At 34.7% G+C, this 21,344-nt stretch overlaps 1 protein-coding gene across 1 annotated transcript in view; it reads left to right on the plus strand.

Moving 5' to 3' along the window:
• The first annotated feature begins 6,381 nt into the window (after positions 1-6,381).
• The window catches only part of LOC129766443 (leishmanolysin-like peptidase), a 76,814-nt gene continuing 61,851 nt past the window's right edge, over positions 6,382-21,344 (plus strand). The window contains exon 1 of the mRNA XM_055766975.1: positions 6,382-7,160. Coding sequence (XP_055622950.1) covers positions 6,969-7,160 — 192 coding nt within the window. The 5' untranslated portion in view covers positions 6,382-6,968. The remainder of the gene's footprint in view (positions 7,161-21,344) is intronic.

Consider the following 21,344-nt stretch of genomic DNA (forward strand, 5'->3'; position numbering starts at 1 on the left):
CCATAAATTCACACGAGATATCCACCGGGAGATATTATTATTTCGGATATTTTTTTAGAAATCATCGAAATAATTCTTTTAGACAACTATAACGGAATTATCAAAAGTAAAAAAAAACTTTTCGAATGAGCCGATGCTGCTGGAAGTCATGATGTGGGCTGACCTGGTACATACTTTATTTCCTGATCATGTAAGTGTTCAATTTCGCCCCCCATATATTCCTGTTAGACGTAGTACTACGTCAAACATCAAATCGGAGATAAAAATGCACAAATGTTTCACGTCAAGTTTGAACACTTTTCTTATAAACGAATGACAACAACTTGTTTGATTGAAATTGTACGATTTGAATTTTCTTGGTGATGGTGCGTAAAAAGAATAAGAAGAAAGCAAACTATCTGTCATTCAGCTAGCTCCTCTCTCTCAGGTTTTAACCTAGGTAGTGCGGACTGAATCAAAACGGCTGTCAAAAAAGATCCAATTGAAATGTCAAAAGAGATCCAACGATCAGGAGTGTTATTTTTCTTATGATAATCAACACTATAAAAGAGGTATTGTTGTCAAGGGCAAAAATAATTAAAATTATAAAATGAACGAACTACATTTTTCCGTCAATTGTTCAATTAACCATTGCATCTCTGAAAGAGCATCTAAGCCTTTCACTGAGAAACGCATTTTTAATGTCCCCTCTCTTTGACATAACGTTTTTCCGAACGAAATAAAAACAAACGAAGTCAGAGTCACGTAAATGTTTACTCCTGCGATTTGAAAATATTCGATAAAAAGTGGAAGGAAGAGATGCCAGATGATTTTTAAAAAAAGTCTGTAAAAACATGTGAATGTCTGTTAAAAATGAGGAAAAGTCTGTAAAAGTTTGCAGATCTATAGAAATGTCTTTTAAGGTGAATTTTCACATATTCATTAATACTTTGTACATCGCGCCAAACCAATATAGTGGTTCTCAGATCTTCGTCAAAGGTTGTAATTTTGTTCTTTATCGCAAAACATTAGACTCGTATTTTTTTATTTTTCATTAGGGTGCCCATTTCCATTTTAGGGTGATCCAAACAATATTTTTTTCCACTTTTTCCCAAAATGACTTTTTCAAAAATTTATAACTTTCGAACCACTTAACCGATTTAGATGATCGACACATCAAATTGAAGCCAATGAGTTTTAATTGAGAAATATTGAACTTGCAGATAATATGGATCCTATTTTCGTAATTGTTGATTGTAGTCGTTTTTTAATGTTTTCATAGTTTTGGACTAGGGGGCACCATATTTTTTTTATATTTTTTCTTGAAAGCTTTTTTTCATAAAATATCTTGATATCAGATATGCTATTTTTTCGTTTTAGAAATATGATTTTTCAAAACTAATCGATGGTTCGAAAAACAATTTTCCCCATTTTTCCCACTACAAAAAGTCATAACTTTTGAACTATTGGACCGATTCATATCATCGGTATATTAAATTGAAGCTTACGAGTAATTTTTCTTTGAAAAAATATTCCTTTGCGAAAAAATTGAATTTTTGCTTTTGTAATTATTGATTGAGTTAGTTTTTCATAGTTTTCTCGGTTAAAGATAGGAGCGCTATATTTTTTTATATTTTTTATGGAAAGCTGAGGATTATTTACCTAACATATCTCGATATCAAAGATGCTATAATTATCGTTTTTAAGTTATAATTTTGTAAATTTAACATTTAACATATTCATATGTGACTAAACTAGACCTATGCTACTAGAATCCAATCTTCCCGCAAGTGTGATATTATTGGCTTCAATTTAATATATCGATCATCTAAATCGGTGTATTCAAATTAATCAAATGTTATGATTTTTTGCAGAAAGTTATTTTTGGACAAAGGGGGAAAAATGATTTTTTGAACCACCGGTTAACTTTGAAAAATCATATCTAAAAAACGAAAAAATAGCATCTCTGATATCGAGATATGTTATGTAAAAAATCCTCAGCTTTCAAGAAAAAAATATTGAAAAATATAGCGCCAAAGTCATAAAAAATAAAAAAACGACTAAAATCAATAAATACTAAAATATAATTATTCTTTTCGAAAGTTAAATATTTTTTAATAAAAGGCTAGGTCATTAGTTTCAATTTTATATGTCGATCATCTAAATCGGTTCAGTGATTCAAAAGTTATTAATTTTCGTTTGTCATTTTTGGGAAAAAGTGGAAAAAATTGATTTTTCGGACCACTTAATAACTTATGTGTTGTAAGTGTATTTAAATGTTTCAACGATCTACATATACATACATACACATACATACGCGTTGTTAATTTTTATAAAATTCATTATTTCTTCGTTGATATATTGGACATCCACCAAGGTTTGCGGTCTTGTCGTTGATGAAATTTATAAGAAAATGCAGTGTATACCATCCGCCATGCAAGGCTATACAAGTTTTAGATCACCACACGGCCATGAACCATGTCTGTGGTAACAATATCGAACAGTAACCCATATTTCGTCATAAGCAGACCCGAAAGCGAATGTAAATTGTTGAAAATAGAATGAAAATTTTTATTCGATGTTGTTCAAATACTTAGAAGACATAGTCCTGACCCTAACTTAACTATTTTCAATAAATCTCCTTGCATTTCAGCAAAACAATCTTATCTAGAACAGAAAATAATTATCATAGACAATTTTCGTTCAAGATTTTTCCTTAACTGCATAGAATGCAATTTTTCATTAATTGTGTATAACCGTATGCTCTCTTTCGTCTGCAATGATGTCAGGGCAAAAGTACTTATGTGTATGAGTTCCAAACTTTATACACACCAGATGGGCCAACCAGAAAGACTGCCGGACCGCTGGTTGAGTATCGCTGGTCTAACGTCATGTGTATTGATATAAACTAAATATAATAACTTTTCTGTATTAAAACTGTGGAAAAATGTCATATGGTGAGTCAAATATCTTTGATGTGATGGATAGAGCCTCTTATTTTTCAAAAACCTGTGAAATATTGTTATATCCAAAAAGTCTAAAACAAAAATAGAAAAATAGAAATGTTTTACAGAAATGTCTGTAAATTTACAAACATATTTGTAAATCTGGCATCTCTGGTGGTCTGAGAATTTATTGCAAGAAATCGCTTGAAAACATGCATGAATTTGCTTGAAAATGAAGTAGATTGAGTCCGCACCACTTAGGTTTTAACCTTCTATTTTTCTATTTTTGTTTTAGACTTTTTGGATATAACAATATTTCACAGGTTTTTGAAAAATAAGAGGCTCTATCCATCATATCAAAGATATTTGACTCGCCATATGACATTTTTCCACAGTTTTAATACAGAAAAGTTATTATATTTAGTTTATATCAATACACATGACGTTAGACCAGCGATACTCAACCAGCGGTCCGGCAGTCTTTCTGGTTGGCCCATCTGGTGTGTATAAAGTTTGGAACTCATACACATAAGTACTTTTGCCCTGACATCATTGCAGACGAAAGAGAGCATACGGTTATACACAATTAATGAAAAATTGCATTCTATGCAGTTAAGGAAAAATCTTGAACGAAAATTGTCTATGATAATTATTTTCTGTTCTAGACAAGATTGTTTTGCTGAAATGCAAGGAGATTTATTGAAAATAGTTAAGTTAGGGTCAGGACTATGTCTTCTAAGTATTTGAACAACATCGAATAAAAATTTTCATTCTATTTTCAACAATTTACATTCGCTTTCGGGTCTGCTTATGACGAAATATGGGTTACTGTTCGATATTGTTACCACAGACATGGTTCATGGCCGTGTGGTGATCTAAAACTTGTATAGCCTTGCATGGCGGATGGTATACACTGCATTTTCTTATAAATTTCATCAACGACAAGACCGCAAGCCTTGGTGGATGTCCAATATATCAACGAAGAAATAATGAATTTTATAAAAATTAACAACGCGTATGTATGTGTATGTATGTATATGTAGATCGTTGAAACATTTAAATACACTTACAACACATAAGTTATTAAGTGGTCCGAAAAATCAATTTTTTCCACTTTTTCCCAAAAATGACAAACGAAAATTAATAACTTTTGAATCACTGAACCGATTTAGATGATCGACATATAAAATTGAAACTAATGACCTAGCCTTTTATTAAAAAATATTTAACTTTCGAAAAGAATAATTATATTTTAGTATTTATTGATTTTAGTCGTTTTTTTTATTTTTTATGACTTTGGCGCTATATTTTTCAATATTTTTTTCTTGAAAGCTGAGGATTTTTTACATAACATATCTCGATATCAGAGATGCTATTTTTTCGTTTTTTAGATATGATTTTTCAAAGTTAACCGGTGGTTCAAAAAATCATTTTTCCCCCTTTGTCCAAAAATAACTTTCTGCAAAAAATCATAACATTTGATTAATTTGAATACACCGATTTAGATGATCGATATATTAAATTGAAGCCAATAATATCACACTTGCGGGAAGATTGGATTCTAGTAGCATAGGTCTAGTTTAGTCACATATGAATATGTTAAATGTTAAATTTACAAAATTATAACTTAAAAACGATAATTATAGCATCTTTGATATCGAGATATGTTAGGTAAATAATCCTCAGCTTTCCATAAAAAATATAAAAAAATATAGCGCTCCTATCTTTAACCGAGAAAACTATGAAAAACTAACTCAATCAATAATTACAAAAGCAAAAATTCAATTTTTTCGCAAAGGAATATTTTTTCAAAGAAAAATTACTCGTAAGCTTCAATTTAATATACCGATGATATGAATCGGTCCAATAGTTCAAAAGTTATGACTTTTTGTAGTGGGAAAAATGGGGAAAATTGTTTTTCGAACCATCGATTAGTTTTGAAAAATCATATTTCTAAAACGAAAAAATAGCATATCTGATATCAAGATATTTTATGAAAAAAAGCTTTCAAGAAAAAATATAAAAAAATATGGTGCCCCCTAGTCCAAAACCATGAAAACATTAAAAAACGACTACAATCAACAATTACGAAAATAGGATCCATATTATCTGCAAGTTCAATATTTCTCAATTAAAACTCATTGGCTTCAATTTGATTTGTCGATCATCTAAATCGGTTAAGTGGTTCGAAAGTTATAAATTTTTGAAAAAGTCATTTTGGGAAAAAGTGGAAAAAATGATTGTTTGGATCACCCTAAAATGGAAATGGGCACCCTAATGAAAAATAAAAAAATACGAGTCTAATGTTTTGCGATAAAGAACAAAATTACAACCTTTGACGAAGATCTGAGAACCACTATATTGGTTTGGCGCGATGTACAAAGTATTAATGAATATGTGAAAATTCACCTTAAAAGACATTTCTATAGATCTGCAAACTTTTACAGACTTTTCCTCATTTTTAACAGACATTCACATGTTTTTACAGACTTTTTTTAAAAATCATCTGGCATCTCTTCCTTCCACTTTTTATCGAATATTTTCAAATCGCAGGAGTAAACATTTACGTGACTCTGACTTCGTTTGTTTTTATTTCGTTCGGAAAAACGTTATGTCAAAGAGAGGGGACATTAAAAATGCGTTTCTCAGTGAAAGGCTTAGATGTTCTTTCAGAGATGCAATGGTTAATTGAACAATTGACGGAAAAATGTAGTTCGTTCATTTTATAATTTTAATTATTTTTGCCCTTGACAACAATACCTCTTTTATAGTGTTGATTATCATAAGAAAAATAACACTCCTGATCGTTGGATCTCTTTTGACATTTCAATTGGATCTTTTTTGACAGCCGTTTTGATTCAGTCCGCACTACCTAGGTCGGTACAGGTACAGCGATTGAACCGAGTTGCTTGCATGGTTCTAGCGCTGTACATGGTGACAGACATATAATTTTCGAAGTACAACGCAAGTACAGCTGTATGTCTGTCATAAGTATTACAGCGCAAGTACAGCTGTATGTCTGTCCCTGGTATTACACTCATGTAATACCCGATTCGTTGCACCCTTCGATCTGCATACTATTTACAGGGGTTAGACATCAATTGAATATAGGCTACCCAAAATCAAAATCAATATGGCGTCATTTGTTTACCAACATATCATTGCGAGGATTGAAATCGTTGAAATCACGGAGATAGTATGCTTTATTTCTAACTGCATGAGCGATTTTTATATTTCGGTTTCACATGGAGGTGTTCACATTTAACATGGAGTTTAAAGTTAGCCACTATTCGACTATATAACCGAACCGAGTTGTAAACAACAGTAATTGACAGAACCAAAATGTCAGTGAACCGCAGCAATATTGGGTACACTGGCAATATAAGGGATTTGACGTTTTAGTCATACCCCTGACTATTTATCAAACTGATGTTTATTAGAGGCGGTTGTGAGAAAAACAAGAAACGTCGAAAATGAAGAAAATAAACAAAACATGTAGTAGTGGTATAGCAGGAAAGAGTTGTTATTGCTATGGAACAAGTCAAGATCCGCAGTCATCAGCAAACAAAACTACCATCTAGAAATATTGTTATGTTTGTTCAGTAAAATCGATTGTGCAAAGTGGGGGCTCTCAGTTAAGTGAATGCATCCGTCTCGATCGGTTCAGGCCCGCGGAAACTGCATCTTCTTTGTATATCTTGAATGGTTTATGTACACAAATTCTGGTTTGAAGCAATTGGTTTTGTTTGTTGGGCTGAAAGATATTTGTTCTCCTGCACAGTTGGTGAAACACGCTAGATTGATTATGCTGCGGATGAACTCGGAGGTGTATCGATTTTAATAGAAAGTGAAAGTGATTTATCTTGTGCTACGCATGGGAGCCTCGTTAAAATTGCCTGTGAGATAAAATAGAAAATATGTTGCCATAAAATTCGTCGTCGTTATATTTTGTAAAAAATAATATTCATAAATAAGTAATAAGTGGTTGAATGAATTGCTTGGTGTTCAGGTGCAATTGTGCTTAAAAATAGAATTAATAGCAAAATGGATGATCCGAAGAAGGAAAGCAGAATAACGTCTTGGCCAGTTCATTCGACATATCAGTCGCGTGTCGTATTACTATGCTTGTTTCTACTATTATCAGTGAAAGGTGTGCGTCCCGTACATACTTATCAGGATGAACAACAGGCACATGAACCTAGGCATTGTAATCATCAACACCCAAAGGCCCACGAGGTAGGGTATCACGAGATATTAATTTTTTATTTGTTAGCCGAATACATTCATATCGAATATGGAACATAATCACAAGTGCCGAGAAAGTTCAGATTGCTAATTATTGGTAGATGTGAAGCGTTTTAAGCGATCAAATTTGTAAACATAACCAAGTTATGTTCTCAAATTTTGGATATTGGTGATTGGAAATAGCTTGGAATAACTATTATAGGTTCTTTAACAATCACGTACGTTTCGTTAAATTTCCCATTTTCATTCTGTTAATGCAAATGCTCATCAAACAATGAATAATTTCTACATAATATGTGTTGATTCCGCGTTCAATTAATCCGCATTCAACAGAGTTTAACTACATGCAAATGGCTTCACCATATTATTATTCTAATGACACAATTTGTATGTACGGAACTAATCACAACAAGATACATTTTTTTCTTCATTCACCTTGAGAACCTGTTGAATTTTTGAGTTTCAGTTATCTCCAGCTTGCGTGATGTTGTTGAATACCCTAGTGTTTGTAACGACCGAACTATTCTATTGACATCAATGCTATTGCTAAACACAAAACAAAGGGAAATAAAGGAAACACATGCCTATAAAATAATCATCAGTATAATGAGTGGGCTACGAAAACACTGTAAATAACATTACTAGTGCGGAATGCGAATTAGACAATTAAACCGCGCGACAGCTTGAGATACAAATACCTAACTGCAGTCGAAAATGTCAAATGTTATGAATAGCATACGATAGTGTATTATGTACACGCTTCACAATGATATTATGTGTGCACCTCTGCAGATCTTGTTTGGAGATATTATTGTTACGAATGCAGGTCTGAATTCATAATACCTTGTCGACTTGAAACTGAATCTTATTCGAACACTTTTTAGAATCAGCTTTTATTTGGTACGTAAAATTCAAAATATATGAACAACTTATTGTGCTCCCGTGGCCGAGTGGTTAGCGTCATAACTAACATGCCGGGTGTTCGGGTTCGATTCCCGTTCTGGTCGGGGGAATTTTTCGTCAAAGAAATTTCCTCCGACTTGCACTGTGATCACGCGTATTCTAGAGCTTGCCATTCAGAATGCATTCAAGGCGTGTTATTTGGAATAGAAATCTCAACTAAGTACTAATAAAAAATGACGCAAGTAATACTACGCTGAGACGGCGAAGTTCCTCTAGGAACGTTAGTGCCATTGAAGAAGAAGAAGAAGATGAACAACTTATTCCATACTACATGACTAGTAAATTTGTACTCATCTAACTCAACAACATGGACTTATGCTTTTGGAAACACTTCAATCAATGTAACCTATTATACGTGTCAAAAAATTCTTATTCCCGCATTTGATTCGTCGCAACCCTTTATAAAAGATCTCTTTATTCCCAAGCCCTCGACATAATTCATGATTTATAACCCGCGAAAAAAACATTTTTTGACGCTCCTATATATTATTGGTGCTACACAAACGAACAATCTTCGTCAGAATGGGTAGCAAATCCATTCGATTTAAGCACCATCGTTTGCTGAACCAGAGAGTCATAATTTGAGCGTGTTTTACGATCACGACAGCGCTGTGTATATTTATTTTCTATTTGGTGATTGTCAATATTTTTAAGCCGAATGTATGGAGCCTTAGGGCGGAAATCAAGTGTGCGGTTACCAGCAAATACGTTTGTGTCAGGTATTACAGTAGCCGTTCGATAACTGGATCCACTTTAATTGGACTGTTTTTAACTGGGCGAACATTAACTGGACTGTGGTCCTGTTAAAGAGCACCAATGAGTAAATGGTTGACATCAGAATCAATGCAAAATTTTGCTGTGAGGGGTTTTCGAATGTAATTTGGATTTTATTGATAAAGATGATTCATGATAAAAACATTGATTAAATTACAGAAAAATAATTTCCCCAAATTATATTTTAGGTTCCCGGAATAAGTCGCTGCAGAAAACGACTTCAACGGATACAACCACTCAGAAAAAGTGTAGTGACTAGAAATGAGCAATTCCAAATGATATCGACATCGTTACGTTTCGTATTAAGCCACATATCTTGAAATGTTTTTCAACGTAACTCTTAAACATACATTTTTACCATAATGATGTATTTGGAAAAGTTGTTGAAAATTATAAGCAAATTCATAAAATTTCATTAACATGACGGTATAACACGACAAACATATGGTCGGTATTAAGTCAGAGGGGACCAAGTCGCAAAAATGAAAATTTCCGAGTTATTAATTACATTTGGTTAAGCGTTATGTAAGCTACATACTACATTTTTCAAATTTGAATAATCACACATACAGCAGGAATAACGGATCGAAATTGTTATGATTGATCGACATATGTGGATGGACCATGTGATAATCATTTGTATATTGAATTTAAACAATATCCAAGCACCGAATTCAAACCAACAAAACATTTTCTCGAAGCTAAAAGATACCTTGTCGAAATGTGTTTGAACTTGTGCTCATTCTGAGTATATTAAAAAATAAACTTGGTCCACTCCGACTGAAAGGATCAGTGAAAAATGCTGGTCTTCAGTGTGAATGATCGCAAAATGTACTATTTCAGAGTGCGATTTAGGCTATAGCGATAACAATGAATTCAAATTTGGCGATTCTATTGACGAATACTGTCTAAGATTATTGAAAATGGGAAGTTTATGCTTAACATGTTTGCCGTGCAATCAAATTCATGCCAGCAGTAGATGGCAGAGACTATTATGCTGAACGCAAACAAATGTTTATGCAGTCCTTCACACTCTAATTTTCATAGCAGAATGGCACGCTTTGACTCACAACTGTTAATTGATTGAGATATATTTCAAAATTGTTCAGTCATAGTGAACCAACTCTTAAAAAATGCTCCATTTGGTTCAGTCAGAGTGGACCATGTACGTATAGGCAGCTAAATAACTGCCTTTTTTGGCATGATACTTGATGTTTTTTTTACAACCATCATACGTTAAAGTATTGCCAGAGAGTAGCTAACATTTCTGAGGACAACATTGAACGAAAAAACTAAATGCTTTGAAAATTGCAGAGCATTAAACTTTATGTTCGTTTTTTCTCGAAATTATAAAAATGTCACATGGTTCGGTCTGACTTAACACCGACCATAATAAAAGAGCCTATTTACTATACAAATATTTTTTTTAAATATCTCGTGAATGGCTGCATTTAGAAGGAGATCGATAAAGAGCTTTTTTGTTTTAAACCACATCAGGATTCATAGTTTGTGTCTAAAAATGATTACTAACATACAAAAATTTCATGTTTCGAATATTCATAAAAATTCGATGTTCTACAAAGTTCGCCAAAAATAGTTTTACCATCATTTTTTAAATTTTTTGCATGACTTCTATTTTATATGAAAAATTAAAAAAATTTAAACATACATATATAAAATTGAAAAAGACAATAAATTAGAAATGTTTTTCTAAATATCTCGAGTATGGCTGCATTTAGAAGGAGATTTTTTATTTTTATTTTAAATCATATCAGGATCCATGATTTGAGGCAAAAAATGATTATTAACATACAAAAATTCGAAGTTCCGAAAATTCATAAAAATTCGATGATTTATTGTAAATAAAAAAATTGTACTAATTTTTTTCTCAGTGTATATTTTTTCATGTTTTAACATCAATACTTTATAACTCTTTCTAAGACACTATTTCGGTACGACTCATAGTGTTTGAGATATGAATTATCCAAGATTTCACTTACTAAAATCGATACGCCTTTTTCAAAAGTTACGCTTGAGCCAAAAAATTCCCAAATGCTGTGGAAAACTCATATTTCCTCCCAAACCAAATGGAATACAAACTTTTGTTCGAATCAAAAATAAAGGGTTTTAAAATCTGCCGACGGCGGGTCGGCGGTGGACTCAGATCGCGTCATCTTGGCCGCCACGATTCCTTATCCTCGATATATGGGGACTTCGTCCCCATTACATTAATATCAGAATAAATTTCGAAAAACGAAAACGAGAGAATAAATTTATAATAGAAATATGAGGCATTTATACACATGATGTTTTTCCCGCACCACAATATTTCTAGCCTACTACATTTTTCCTAACCGGTTGTTTCTGTTGAAGATGTTTACTGCATCGATTTATTGCGGTCCCGATATTTTATACCTGTTGTCGCACTCAATGAAAAACATCCAAACCGTTTAGTTTTTCTGTTATTACTAGCAAAACTTATCATTATACATACGAAATTATCTAAACCCTTTTTTGCATGATTTTCTCTTTATTGATGAAATAAATCAAGGTCCAGATACGATCAACTTAAAGCGAACTTGTTCTTTTATACAATTTTTGGGCATTCAATGATATGATGGAAATTTACACCATTATGCAAAGAAGGGTTCATACAAATGTTGAGACAGATTTATCGGAGTTCTCCCAGCGAATAAAGACAGCTCTTCTCCGAGTGTATATAAGCTTCAAGCTATAATTTATTACATTAAATATAGGTTCACAATAATGCATCGAAGCTACTTACAATTCAGTCTCCGATTGCAATAACAAAATTAAAGGAATCCGAAAAAGCACTCATATTTTAGCAAAGTTTTCTATTCTCGTCAACTAATCGTTCAGATTTAGAAATATATTGTTCATAATTCTTTGTTTATATCTTCTTTCTCATTCCTCTTCCCGCATGTCATCACCTCTGACATTTGTAGTTCATCTTCCATTATTGGTCTTACATCCCGAAACCTCTTTGTTCGCCTTGTGATCGTCAGTAAATATATTCCGCTATCCAGCAACGCCAAAAATTGTCCAGAGTATATTGCACCATATTTCAGCTATTCTGCAAGGCCACTCTGCTATCCATTGGGTTCCCTTCAGGCTCGCGGACTCCGTTCGAACTCATCCACAAGGAATAGTTCGGAGTTAGAGCTTTATGATCGGCCATTTCCATTAAGATGAAGGTAAGGGGCCGCGACCATTAAAACTGAATGAAGTTAAAGCTAAAATATTTTCTGGAGTTTTTTTCATTCAATTATATCTTATTTCAAATATCAATAACGCCTGTAAATATACAATAGCTATATCATAGAGACACACACAGTCTGTGAGTACGAGTTACGATTTTTCGCGCGAGTACAGTAGAGTTAATAGAGTATCAATTTTTCTGCAAGGAATAACGAACACATTTTTTTTCTGCGAAGAATTTTATATTACAATGAAGTTGGCCTGGTGTACGAAACAAAGTATAATCGGTCGATTAAACAAATTATAACAAAACTAATAGTGTGAATGAATCAATGTTATGAGTTGATACTAATTTATTTTGAAAAAAATGATCTTGTGTTAATGAGAAATTATTGATTTTTTTCTAATATCCGGTATCCGGTCACTATCCGGTATCCGACCGGATAGCAAATATTGGCTGGATAGGTCGGATACCGGATAGTTGCCGGATATCCGTTTCATCTCTTAAAATTAGTTCCATTGTCGGAATAGATTTCTAAGCGAGAACCGCGACGCGCAACAAACCTTCTTATCTCAGAGTTACATATCGCTTTCATCCGCACACTCTTCTTCACCAGAATCTGCCGTTCATTGTATGTCTTGTTCATACAGAAATTCTGGTCCCTGGAACCATCGACCATCTACATCGCAAGTAGGGGCTTTTCCCCACTTGGTTTTCTCGTCTGCAACGTTGATCTTGGTTGAAATGCATCTCCACTCCTGGATATTCTATAAACTGAGCATTTCGTTGACTCTGAAGGCCACGAATTGATCTGTATAATCAGAATTAGTCCAAAAATGAGTTTTTTTTAATTTTCAGGGTATGATTTTGTTCTATGGACTTCCGCAAGTGTGCTCCCAGCAACGCTGCCATTAATTCCAATCGTGGACTTGGAAGCTCTCGAAGGGGTACTACTTTAGTTTTTGATGATACAAGTAACACCCTCATCTGCTCTTTGTCGAGTGTGCGGAAATATGCTACAGCTGCATAAGCTTGTTCGCTGGCATCTACAAACACATGCAGCCAGGGTTGCAAATAATATTTTTCAAAAAACTGGAAGATTCCTCTTAAAAAAACTGGATCTGTAAAACTGTTTTATTTTAGGAAGATCGGCTATGAGCTATCTAGAATGATTTTTTTACCCATTCCAATGCTTGAGAAATAGAAATAGAAATCAATATTTTTTTGAGGAATAGAATTTTGTACGAAGCTTATTGATATTCATAAAACTGTAACTGTAATTACTGTGAAACAATATTTGAGGGACGGATTTATTTGGGCAAAACTTGAAGAATCTCGTATTTATCGTTTCATGTCCATAATGTCGTTGATAGAAGATCGTCGCAAAACTTGCGAATAGTTCAATACCTCAAAAAGGTACTGTTTAGCATGAGATACGAAGTAAAATACAAAAGAAAAATACCATAAACAACTTCCCACAATATTGTTGGAATACTCAAATAAGCACATTCAATGCCAAAACAAAACTGCTCAAGTATTGAAATTATCAACTTTTGGTATTGAATTGTTGAGCGTTTTAGCTATTTCTCTCTATTTTTGTATTATTCATTGGTAATTTACTTCTTATATCTTGCTTGTCCAAACCAAATTTTGGTATCAAGGTCAACATGAGGTATCCTAAAATATTTCCTCTTATTCGAGAAAGTATTTTTGAAAAAATATGCATAGTATGCTTTCTTGCAAAATATACACTATGTACACTAGGGTGGCAATGGATGTATGGAAAAAAAATCATCATCGAATTTCAAAAACCGACCATGTACATTTTGTTAATTGAAAAAAAAAAATGAAAAAAAAATGAGTGGGTTATATCTATGATATAACCGCAAGGTTCACGTGGAACTACCTTAGCTTAGCAATCATTCGTTTGTATTGATTAAATTCTTGATTGAATGAAACAGTTTCCAAATTCAATTGAGTTCAATATATTTGCTCTGTGAGTGAAAAAAATGAACAAATGCCGTGTAAAGTCAATTCATTTATTGTGATTGATTGTTCTTCGTTACAAGTAAATTTAATTACGGACCTTTTACGTTTGGTATGATGACTAGAACAAAATATATGTACGGAAGAATTATCAAACGTTTGATGAACCAGCCTAAGTTTCAGCCTAAGTTTTTTGTCAATAAAGACAAAAAAAATTATCAAACGATTATTTTATTTTACATTTCCCTCTGAAGTTTACATCCCAAAAGTGTTGCTTGAAACTGGGAAGTTCATTCGCTTCTAGTGGCTGCACGATTTTCCCAGGTTCCTAAGTTTAGAAGATCATGTTAGGACAGACATATTCCACTCTGCACAAAGGCAAGCGAGGACAAAAGTACTCGCAGTTTGCATTTATTTGCAGAGCCGATTTCCCCAGAAACCTCGGTTTTGAAGTCTGTGTTAGGGAAACACATTTCAATCGGAACAAAAATACCCCCGATTTGTATGAATTCGCAATGCCGATTTCCCCACGCTTCATGGATTTGAAGTCTGTGTTAGGGAAACACATTCCAGTCGAAACAAAAATACCCCCGACTTGCATGAATTTGAAATACCGATTTCTCCAGGCACCTTGGTTTAGAAATCTCTATTAGGGAACACATTTCGGTAGGAACAAAAGCTCCCCCTACTTTCGTGTGTTCTTTTTCTTCTTTTTGGCTTCAAGAGGGTTTAAACTTTTCAGTTCACTCGCCTCTAGGCTCTTTCGTGTGTTTGCAATGCCGATTTCACTGCTTGGTTTTAAAGTCTGTGTTAGGGAACATTTTTCGATGAGAACAAAAGTCCCCCTACTTTCAAGTATTTGCAATGCCGATTTCCCCAAGGCTGCTTGGTTTTGATGGCTGTGTTAGGGAAACCATAAATCGGGCCAATCAAAACGATGCAGTTAGGGCGTTTAGATAACGCCTAATATTTTACAGTTATTCAATTGTTTATCTAATGAAAAACAACATTTTGTTAGTTGCGATAGATGCGTAGAAATATTCCCAATCAAGTGATGCAAACATCTCTCTTATCCAGTACGAAATGTTCGAGCTATAAGCATTCGAAATCTTTCATTTTTTCCTGCATGTTCTGTGTTTAGGTTTTCATTTTACCCTCCATATATTCCGGTTAGACGTAGTCCCACGTCAAAAAATGACCTGTGCAAAGTTTCAGCTCAATCGGACATGATTTAGAGGTGCCTCAAAGCTCAAAGTTTTGATTTTTGACGTAGAACTACGTCTTTCATTAAGGGTGCCAAATCAGAAAACAGGTCACGTTTTTATGAAATAAAGTTAACGTTAATAACTATTTTTGTCGCGAACGGATTTGAGCGATTTACATACTAAACGAATCGGAAATTCCCTAAGATTTGTTTAATATGCTATACATTAGAATCCCCTGGTTTGTAAATGGTTAAAATTCATGAAAACTTTAGGCGTTTCCATTTTTCCATACATTTGTTCTGACATCGGACTGATGAGCAATCCAGTTCACTTTGCTTTCGCTGCGCTTCGATCTAAGATTGGACCCCACCAGTGGTAATCCAACTTGGATATCGTCGTTTGCTTTTTCTGTTCGTTATTCGTATCGTGTGTTTTTCTTCCCGCGTCATAAATTAGACGTTTCGCGTAGTGTGTGATGAGCAAGAAGAAGAGGGGGCAGGCTCTAGCCCTACAAAAAACGAACGCATTGCCAGGGGCAATAAAATTTCGAGGCAAGCGTCATCTAATGATGCACGCGATGTTGGTGTAGTGAAAAGCGCTCGCATTGAACCGAGCCTTCGCGAGTGTGACACCGCATCGAACAACAACAAAATAGACGATTTCGGTGCGTCGGTCGAAAATGTAAACGGCTTCTTTGGTGCCTTTGAGAATGCATCAATGCATTAAACTGACGTTATGGCGAAGCAGGCGTTAAGGTTATGCTCCAAAAAAATATTTGGGGAATACCAAGCATCTTGAATGTCTTACTGGAATATTATAAGTTATTTAGGTTCGCACGCCAGTCGCAAAACTGCCTTCAACTGGGATTGCATTTGCGCTAATATTGAACAAAATTAAGCATTGCTACTGTTTTCGAGGTTGTTGATATTGACAAAAAGAGTTTATTTCGCTTGTTTAGTCACCAAGAAAGTAAATGTCGTTCTGGAATTTTGTATGTGATTAGGTTTCGCTTACCAGTAGCAAAAATTCCTCCACTAAGGGTGACAGCTGCGCTTCTCTCGAGCATGAGAAAGTAATGCAACTTTTTTTGAGGCCAGTAATATTAACAAAAGCGTTTCTTTTGAGAATAGCGCAAAATGATGAGAAGTATTTGTATTCCTAGTAGCTTCACGCCTCCAATGTATGGTTCTGTATGCATGCTATGATGAACGCTTGTTTGGGGCTTGGTTTACGTTGTACGAACGATGCCTAGAGGTGCGATTGCTTCGAGGCAATACTAAATAACATGTAGCATGATATTTGATACTTGCAAGTGTTGTTTCCATTCGGTGCCAAAGATATATTGATGTAGTTATGAGATGTGGAATAATGGTGCTGGTGTAACCATCAATTGGGTCAATTGCGAAAAAGGTCACCGGAATAGCGTTCGAGGTAAATTTTCAATGCATTGACATAAAATAAATTGCGACATACGATCAGCTAGTGTATTGTTTTGCGAGGGCAAGAATGAATCATCAATCAATTATCGTCAACTGATTTTACAATGAAAAACCATTCCAAAGATCATTGTACTAAGCAGTTGTTTCGAAAATTTCACAGCATTATAGAATAATATCCGAAGGTATAAACAAGCGACTTATATAAAATAACAGCGTAGTTCAACGTCAACAATGCGGTCGTATCTTGGACACAACCTCCTATAATTTTTGATCCTCGAAAATCTTCCATTTTCGTTGCCACTCTAATATACACCAATATATACACTATATGGCCTTCTAAACTTTAGAATGATTTGGAGTATCTGTAACATCTAATGTTTACATACAATCGAAGCCAGCATACCACGCGGGCTCTATGAACTATTCTGGGTTAGTTTTCTTGCTGTGAACATTGTACCAGTCGTGGGTGAAATGGTAGATTAATTGGGTTGAACTTCAGAATAGTTTGGAGGACCTAGAACATTTGATATTTATATAAATTAAAACACAGTGTAGCACGCTGCTTCTTGGACAGGCTGTTGAATAAAATAACAATTGAGTGATACCCTGTTTTTGAAGTAGTGTGATAAGTTTCCAGTATTTGGAAAAAGGTCTTCGTTTTGGCATTTTCGACAGAACCCCCGACGATTTGAACGAAATGGGAAGAACCAAATTACAACCTCGCCTATCGCAGAAATCCATGATAAATCAGGAATGTCCATATTGGGTTATCCGGAGAACTCGTGCCAGTTTTTGGGAAAACAAAAGCATCATTTTTATTAGAGATGAAACGGATATCCGGTTACTATCCGGCCGGATACCGGATATTAGGAAAAATCAATAATTTTTCATTAACACAAGATAAATCATAACAAAACAGATCATTAATATCATTCATACATAATTATAAATAATTTTAGAATATTAAATTTTGAGAATCCCACAAGATTCATCGCTAGATATTTTATATACTCTAATAATATTTTCTTACCGGGCTGTTATCGTTTCAAGAACTCCGAATTAGTCTGACTTGAACCTCGACCCCAAAAAGGTTGCAATTAGATAATTAAGATCTTCTCCTAAGTAACAGTAACATGCGAAATTACTTTGGATGCACAGGAGAGGCCAGAACTTGTATTTTTTGTTATTTCCTCAAATGCCTGAAGAAGCCTAATGCACTCCTCCATAAAGCACCACTGTTGTGTCGTCTAGTTAGTGAATGTGTGTGCCCTTATTATCCCCGAAAACTGTTCTAAATTTTTTAATCTTGAATGAAAATAATTGAATGATGTTCTTTGCTTATTTAAATTCGTAGTATTTACTCTTACTCGACCGGTGTTAAAATTATTTCAAAATATCCATAACAATTTCATCATTGTAATAGAAAATCCTTATAAAAAACTATAGGAGGTTGTGTCCAAGATACCACCGCATTGTTGACGTAGAACTACGCTGTTATTTTGTATAAGTCTCTTGTTTATACCTCCGGAGATTATTCTATAATGCTGTGAAATTTTAGAAACAACTGCTTAGTAGAATAATCTCTGAAATGGTTTTTCCTTTGTAGAATCAGTTGACGACAATTGATTGATCCTTCATTCTTGCCCTCGCAAAACAAAACACTAGCTGATCGTATGTCGAAATTTATTTCATTTCCACCAAGGCATTCATTTCCAAAGGCACCAACGAAGCCCTTGTGATGACGGAAAACAAACAATGTTAACTGCTTGGAAAAAGACTGAATTATGCCAAACAGCTTGTACTCTGCTGTAACACCCATCAATGCGAATACGCTGATGAGTTTGGCAAGAGCGACCGCCTTCACCACCAGCTTGAGCTTGATTTTTATTGCTGCCTGGGTAACGGCGTTTATATTTTCGACCGACGCGCCGAAATCGCCTACTTCGCTGTTGTGCGATGCGGTGTCACACTCGCGAAGGCTCGGTTCAGTGCGAGCGCTTTTCACTGCACCAACATCGCGTGCATCATTAGATGACGCTTGCTTCGAAATTTTATTGCCCCTGGCAATGCGTTCGTTTTTTTGCAGGGCTCGAGCCTGCCTTCCTTTCCTCCTTCTCATCATACACTACGCGAAGCGTCCAATTTATGACGCGGAAAGAAAAACACACCATACGAATAACGCGAAAAACAGAAAAACAGAAACAGAAAAACCAAACGACGATATCCAAGTTGGATTACCACTGGTGGGGTCCAATCTTAGATCGAAGCGCAGCGAAAGCAAAGTGAACTGGATTGCTCAACAGTCCGATGCCGAATGAAAGTTCGTCTCAGCGAGATCCACTGTTTTTATACTCTAGGCTAGTATTCCTCTTCATTCTTCTACTTTTCCTTTGTTCACGGAGACTTTAAATCCTACGATTTCCCCTCCGTTGGTCGTCGATAAGTTGCTCGTTATTGACAGTTCTGTTCGGGAAAGCACACAAATGGACAGAACAAATGTATGGGAAAATGGAAACGCTTAAAGTTTTCATGGATTTTAACCATTTACATACCAGGGGATTCTAATGTATAGCATATTGAACAAATCTTACGGAATTTCCGATTCGTTTAGTATGTAAATCGCCAAAATCCGTTCACGGCAAAAATAGTTATTAACGTTAACTTTATTTCATAAAAACGTGACCTGTTTTCTGATTTGGCACCCTTAATGAAAGACGTAGTTCTACGTCAAAAAAAAAATGGGTGGGTTATATCTATGATATAACCGCAAGGTTTACGTGGGACTACCTTAGCGTAGCAATCATTCGTTTGTATTGATTAAATTTTTGATTGAATGAAACAATTCCCGAATTTGATTGAATTCAATATATTTGCTTTGTGAGTAAAAATATTGTATAATTACATATAAGGTCAATTCATGCATTGTGATAGATTATGTTCTTTGTTACAAGTAAATTTAATGACAGTCCTTTTACGTTTGGTATGATGCCTAGGACAAATTATGGGAACGGATGAATTATCAAACGATTATTTTATTTTACGTTTCCTTCTGAAGTTTGCATCTCTCAAGTGTACGTATATCTTGAACCGTGAATTTGCTTGATTTGATGAACTTCAGGCACTCAGTTTCTATTTTGACATGTACATTGAACGCATATTGTTTAATCAGTAGGCGTTATCGTAGCAAACGGTTATGAAGGCATATCCTTCAATGTAATCTTGAATAACCGAGCCAAAGCGTTGTGTTCGTACCTGCTTTTGTAATCCGTGTTAGGAAAACACTTTTCGGAGTGCAAAATAAAACATGCGAGTGCAGAAGTACCCCCGGAAGACTGTTTTAAGGAAACATATTCTAGTTTACACAAAGGCAAGCGAGTACAAAAGTACTCGCAGTTTGCATTTATTTGCTGAGCCCATTTACCCACATATCTTGGTTTGAAGTCTGTGTTAGGGAAACACATTTCAGTCGGAACAAATCATCCCCGACTTGCATGTATTTGCAATGCCAATTTCCCTAAGCTCCATGTATTTGAAGTCTGTGTTAGGGAAACACATTTCAGTCGGAACAAAAATACCCCCGACTTGCATGTATTTGCAATGCCAATTTCCCTAAGCTCCATGTATTTGAAGTCTGTGTTAGGGAAACACATTTCAGTCGGAACAAAAATACCCCCGACTTTCATGTATTTGCAATGCCGATCTCTCCAACGCTGCTTGGGTTTGAAGTCTGTGTTAGGGAACTCATTTCGGTGAGAAAAAAAAGTCCCCATACTTTCATGTATTTGCAATGCCGATATACCCAAGGCTGCTTGGTTTTGATGGCTGTATTAGGGAAACCGTAGATCGGGCCAATCAAAATGAGGCAGTTAGGGCGTTTAGATAACGCTTAACATTTTACAATTATTCATTTGTTTAGCTAATGAAAAATAACATTTTATCAATAGCGATAGAAGCGTAGAAATATTCCCTATCAATTGATGCAAACATCTTTCCGATCCAGTAAGAAATGTTCGAGTTATAAGCATTCGGAATCTTTCATTTTTTCCTGCATGTTCTGTGTTTAGGTTTTCATTTTACCCCCCATATACTCCGGTTAGACGTAGTCCCACGTCAAAAAAAAAATCTGTTCAAGTTTCCTTGCAGAAAACATGATACCCAATCAAAGGGTATTTATTCTAAACGGAAAATTGATTCATCGTTCATTACTTTTATGTAAAAATTTGTTTATCTGTCTCTAAAACATATTCCTTTATTAGCTTCTTTGTACATATGCAGTTTCTCTCCGTTGCGTATTTGCAAATAAAGAACCGGATATTCGGTTATTCGGCCTAGAAGCTTGCCGGATATCCGGTATCCGGCCAAATCACTATCCGTTTCATCACTAATTTTTATACATTCAATTTTATTCTATATTCTTATTATTTCGGTCTACAATCTTTCAATATATTTCACGCAGCTGCGAAATTCCATCCTTCTAGAACATGTTTGTTTTTTTTTGTATTTTTTTTTTGCTGGTCAATGAGTTGAAGTTCTCGCCACTGAGAAAATTTTGTAAGGATAATTTGATGTTTTTTATATTTTTCGTTAA

Source organism: Toxorhynchites rutilus, chromosome 1, assembly GCF_029784135.1.
Source record: "Toxorhynchites rutilus septentrionalis strain SRP chromosome 1, ASM2978413v1, whole genome shotgun sequence".
Lineage (NCBI taxonomy): Eukaryota > Metazoa > Arthropoda > Insecta > Diptera > Culicidae > Toxorhynchites > Toxorhynchites rutilus.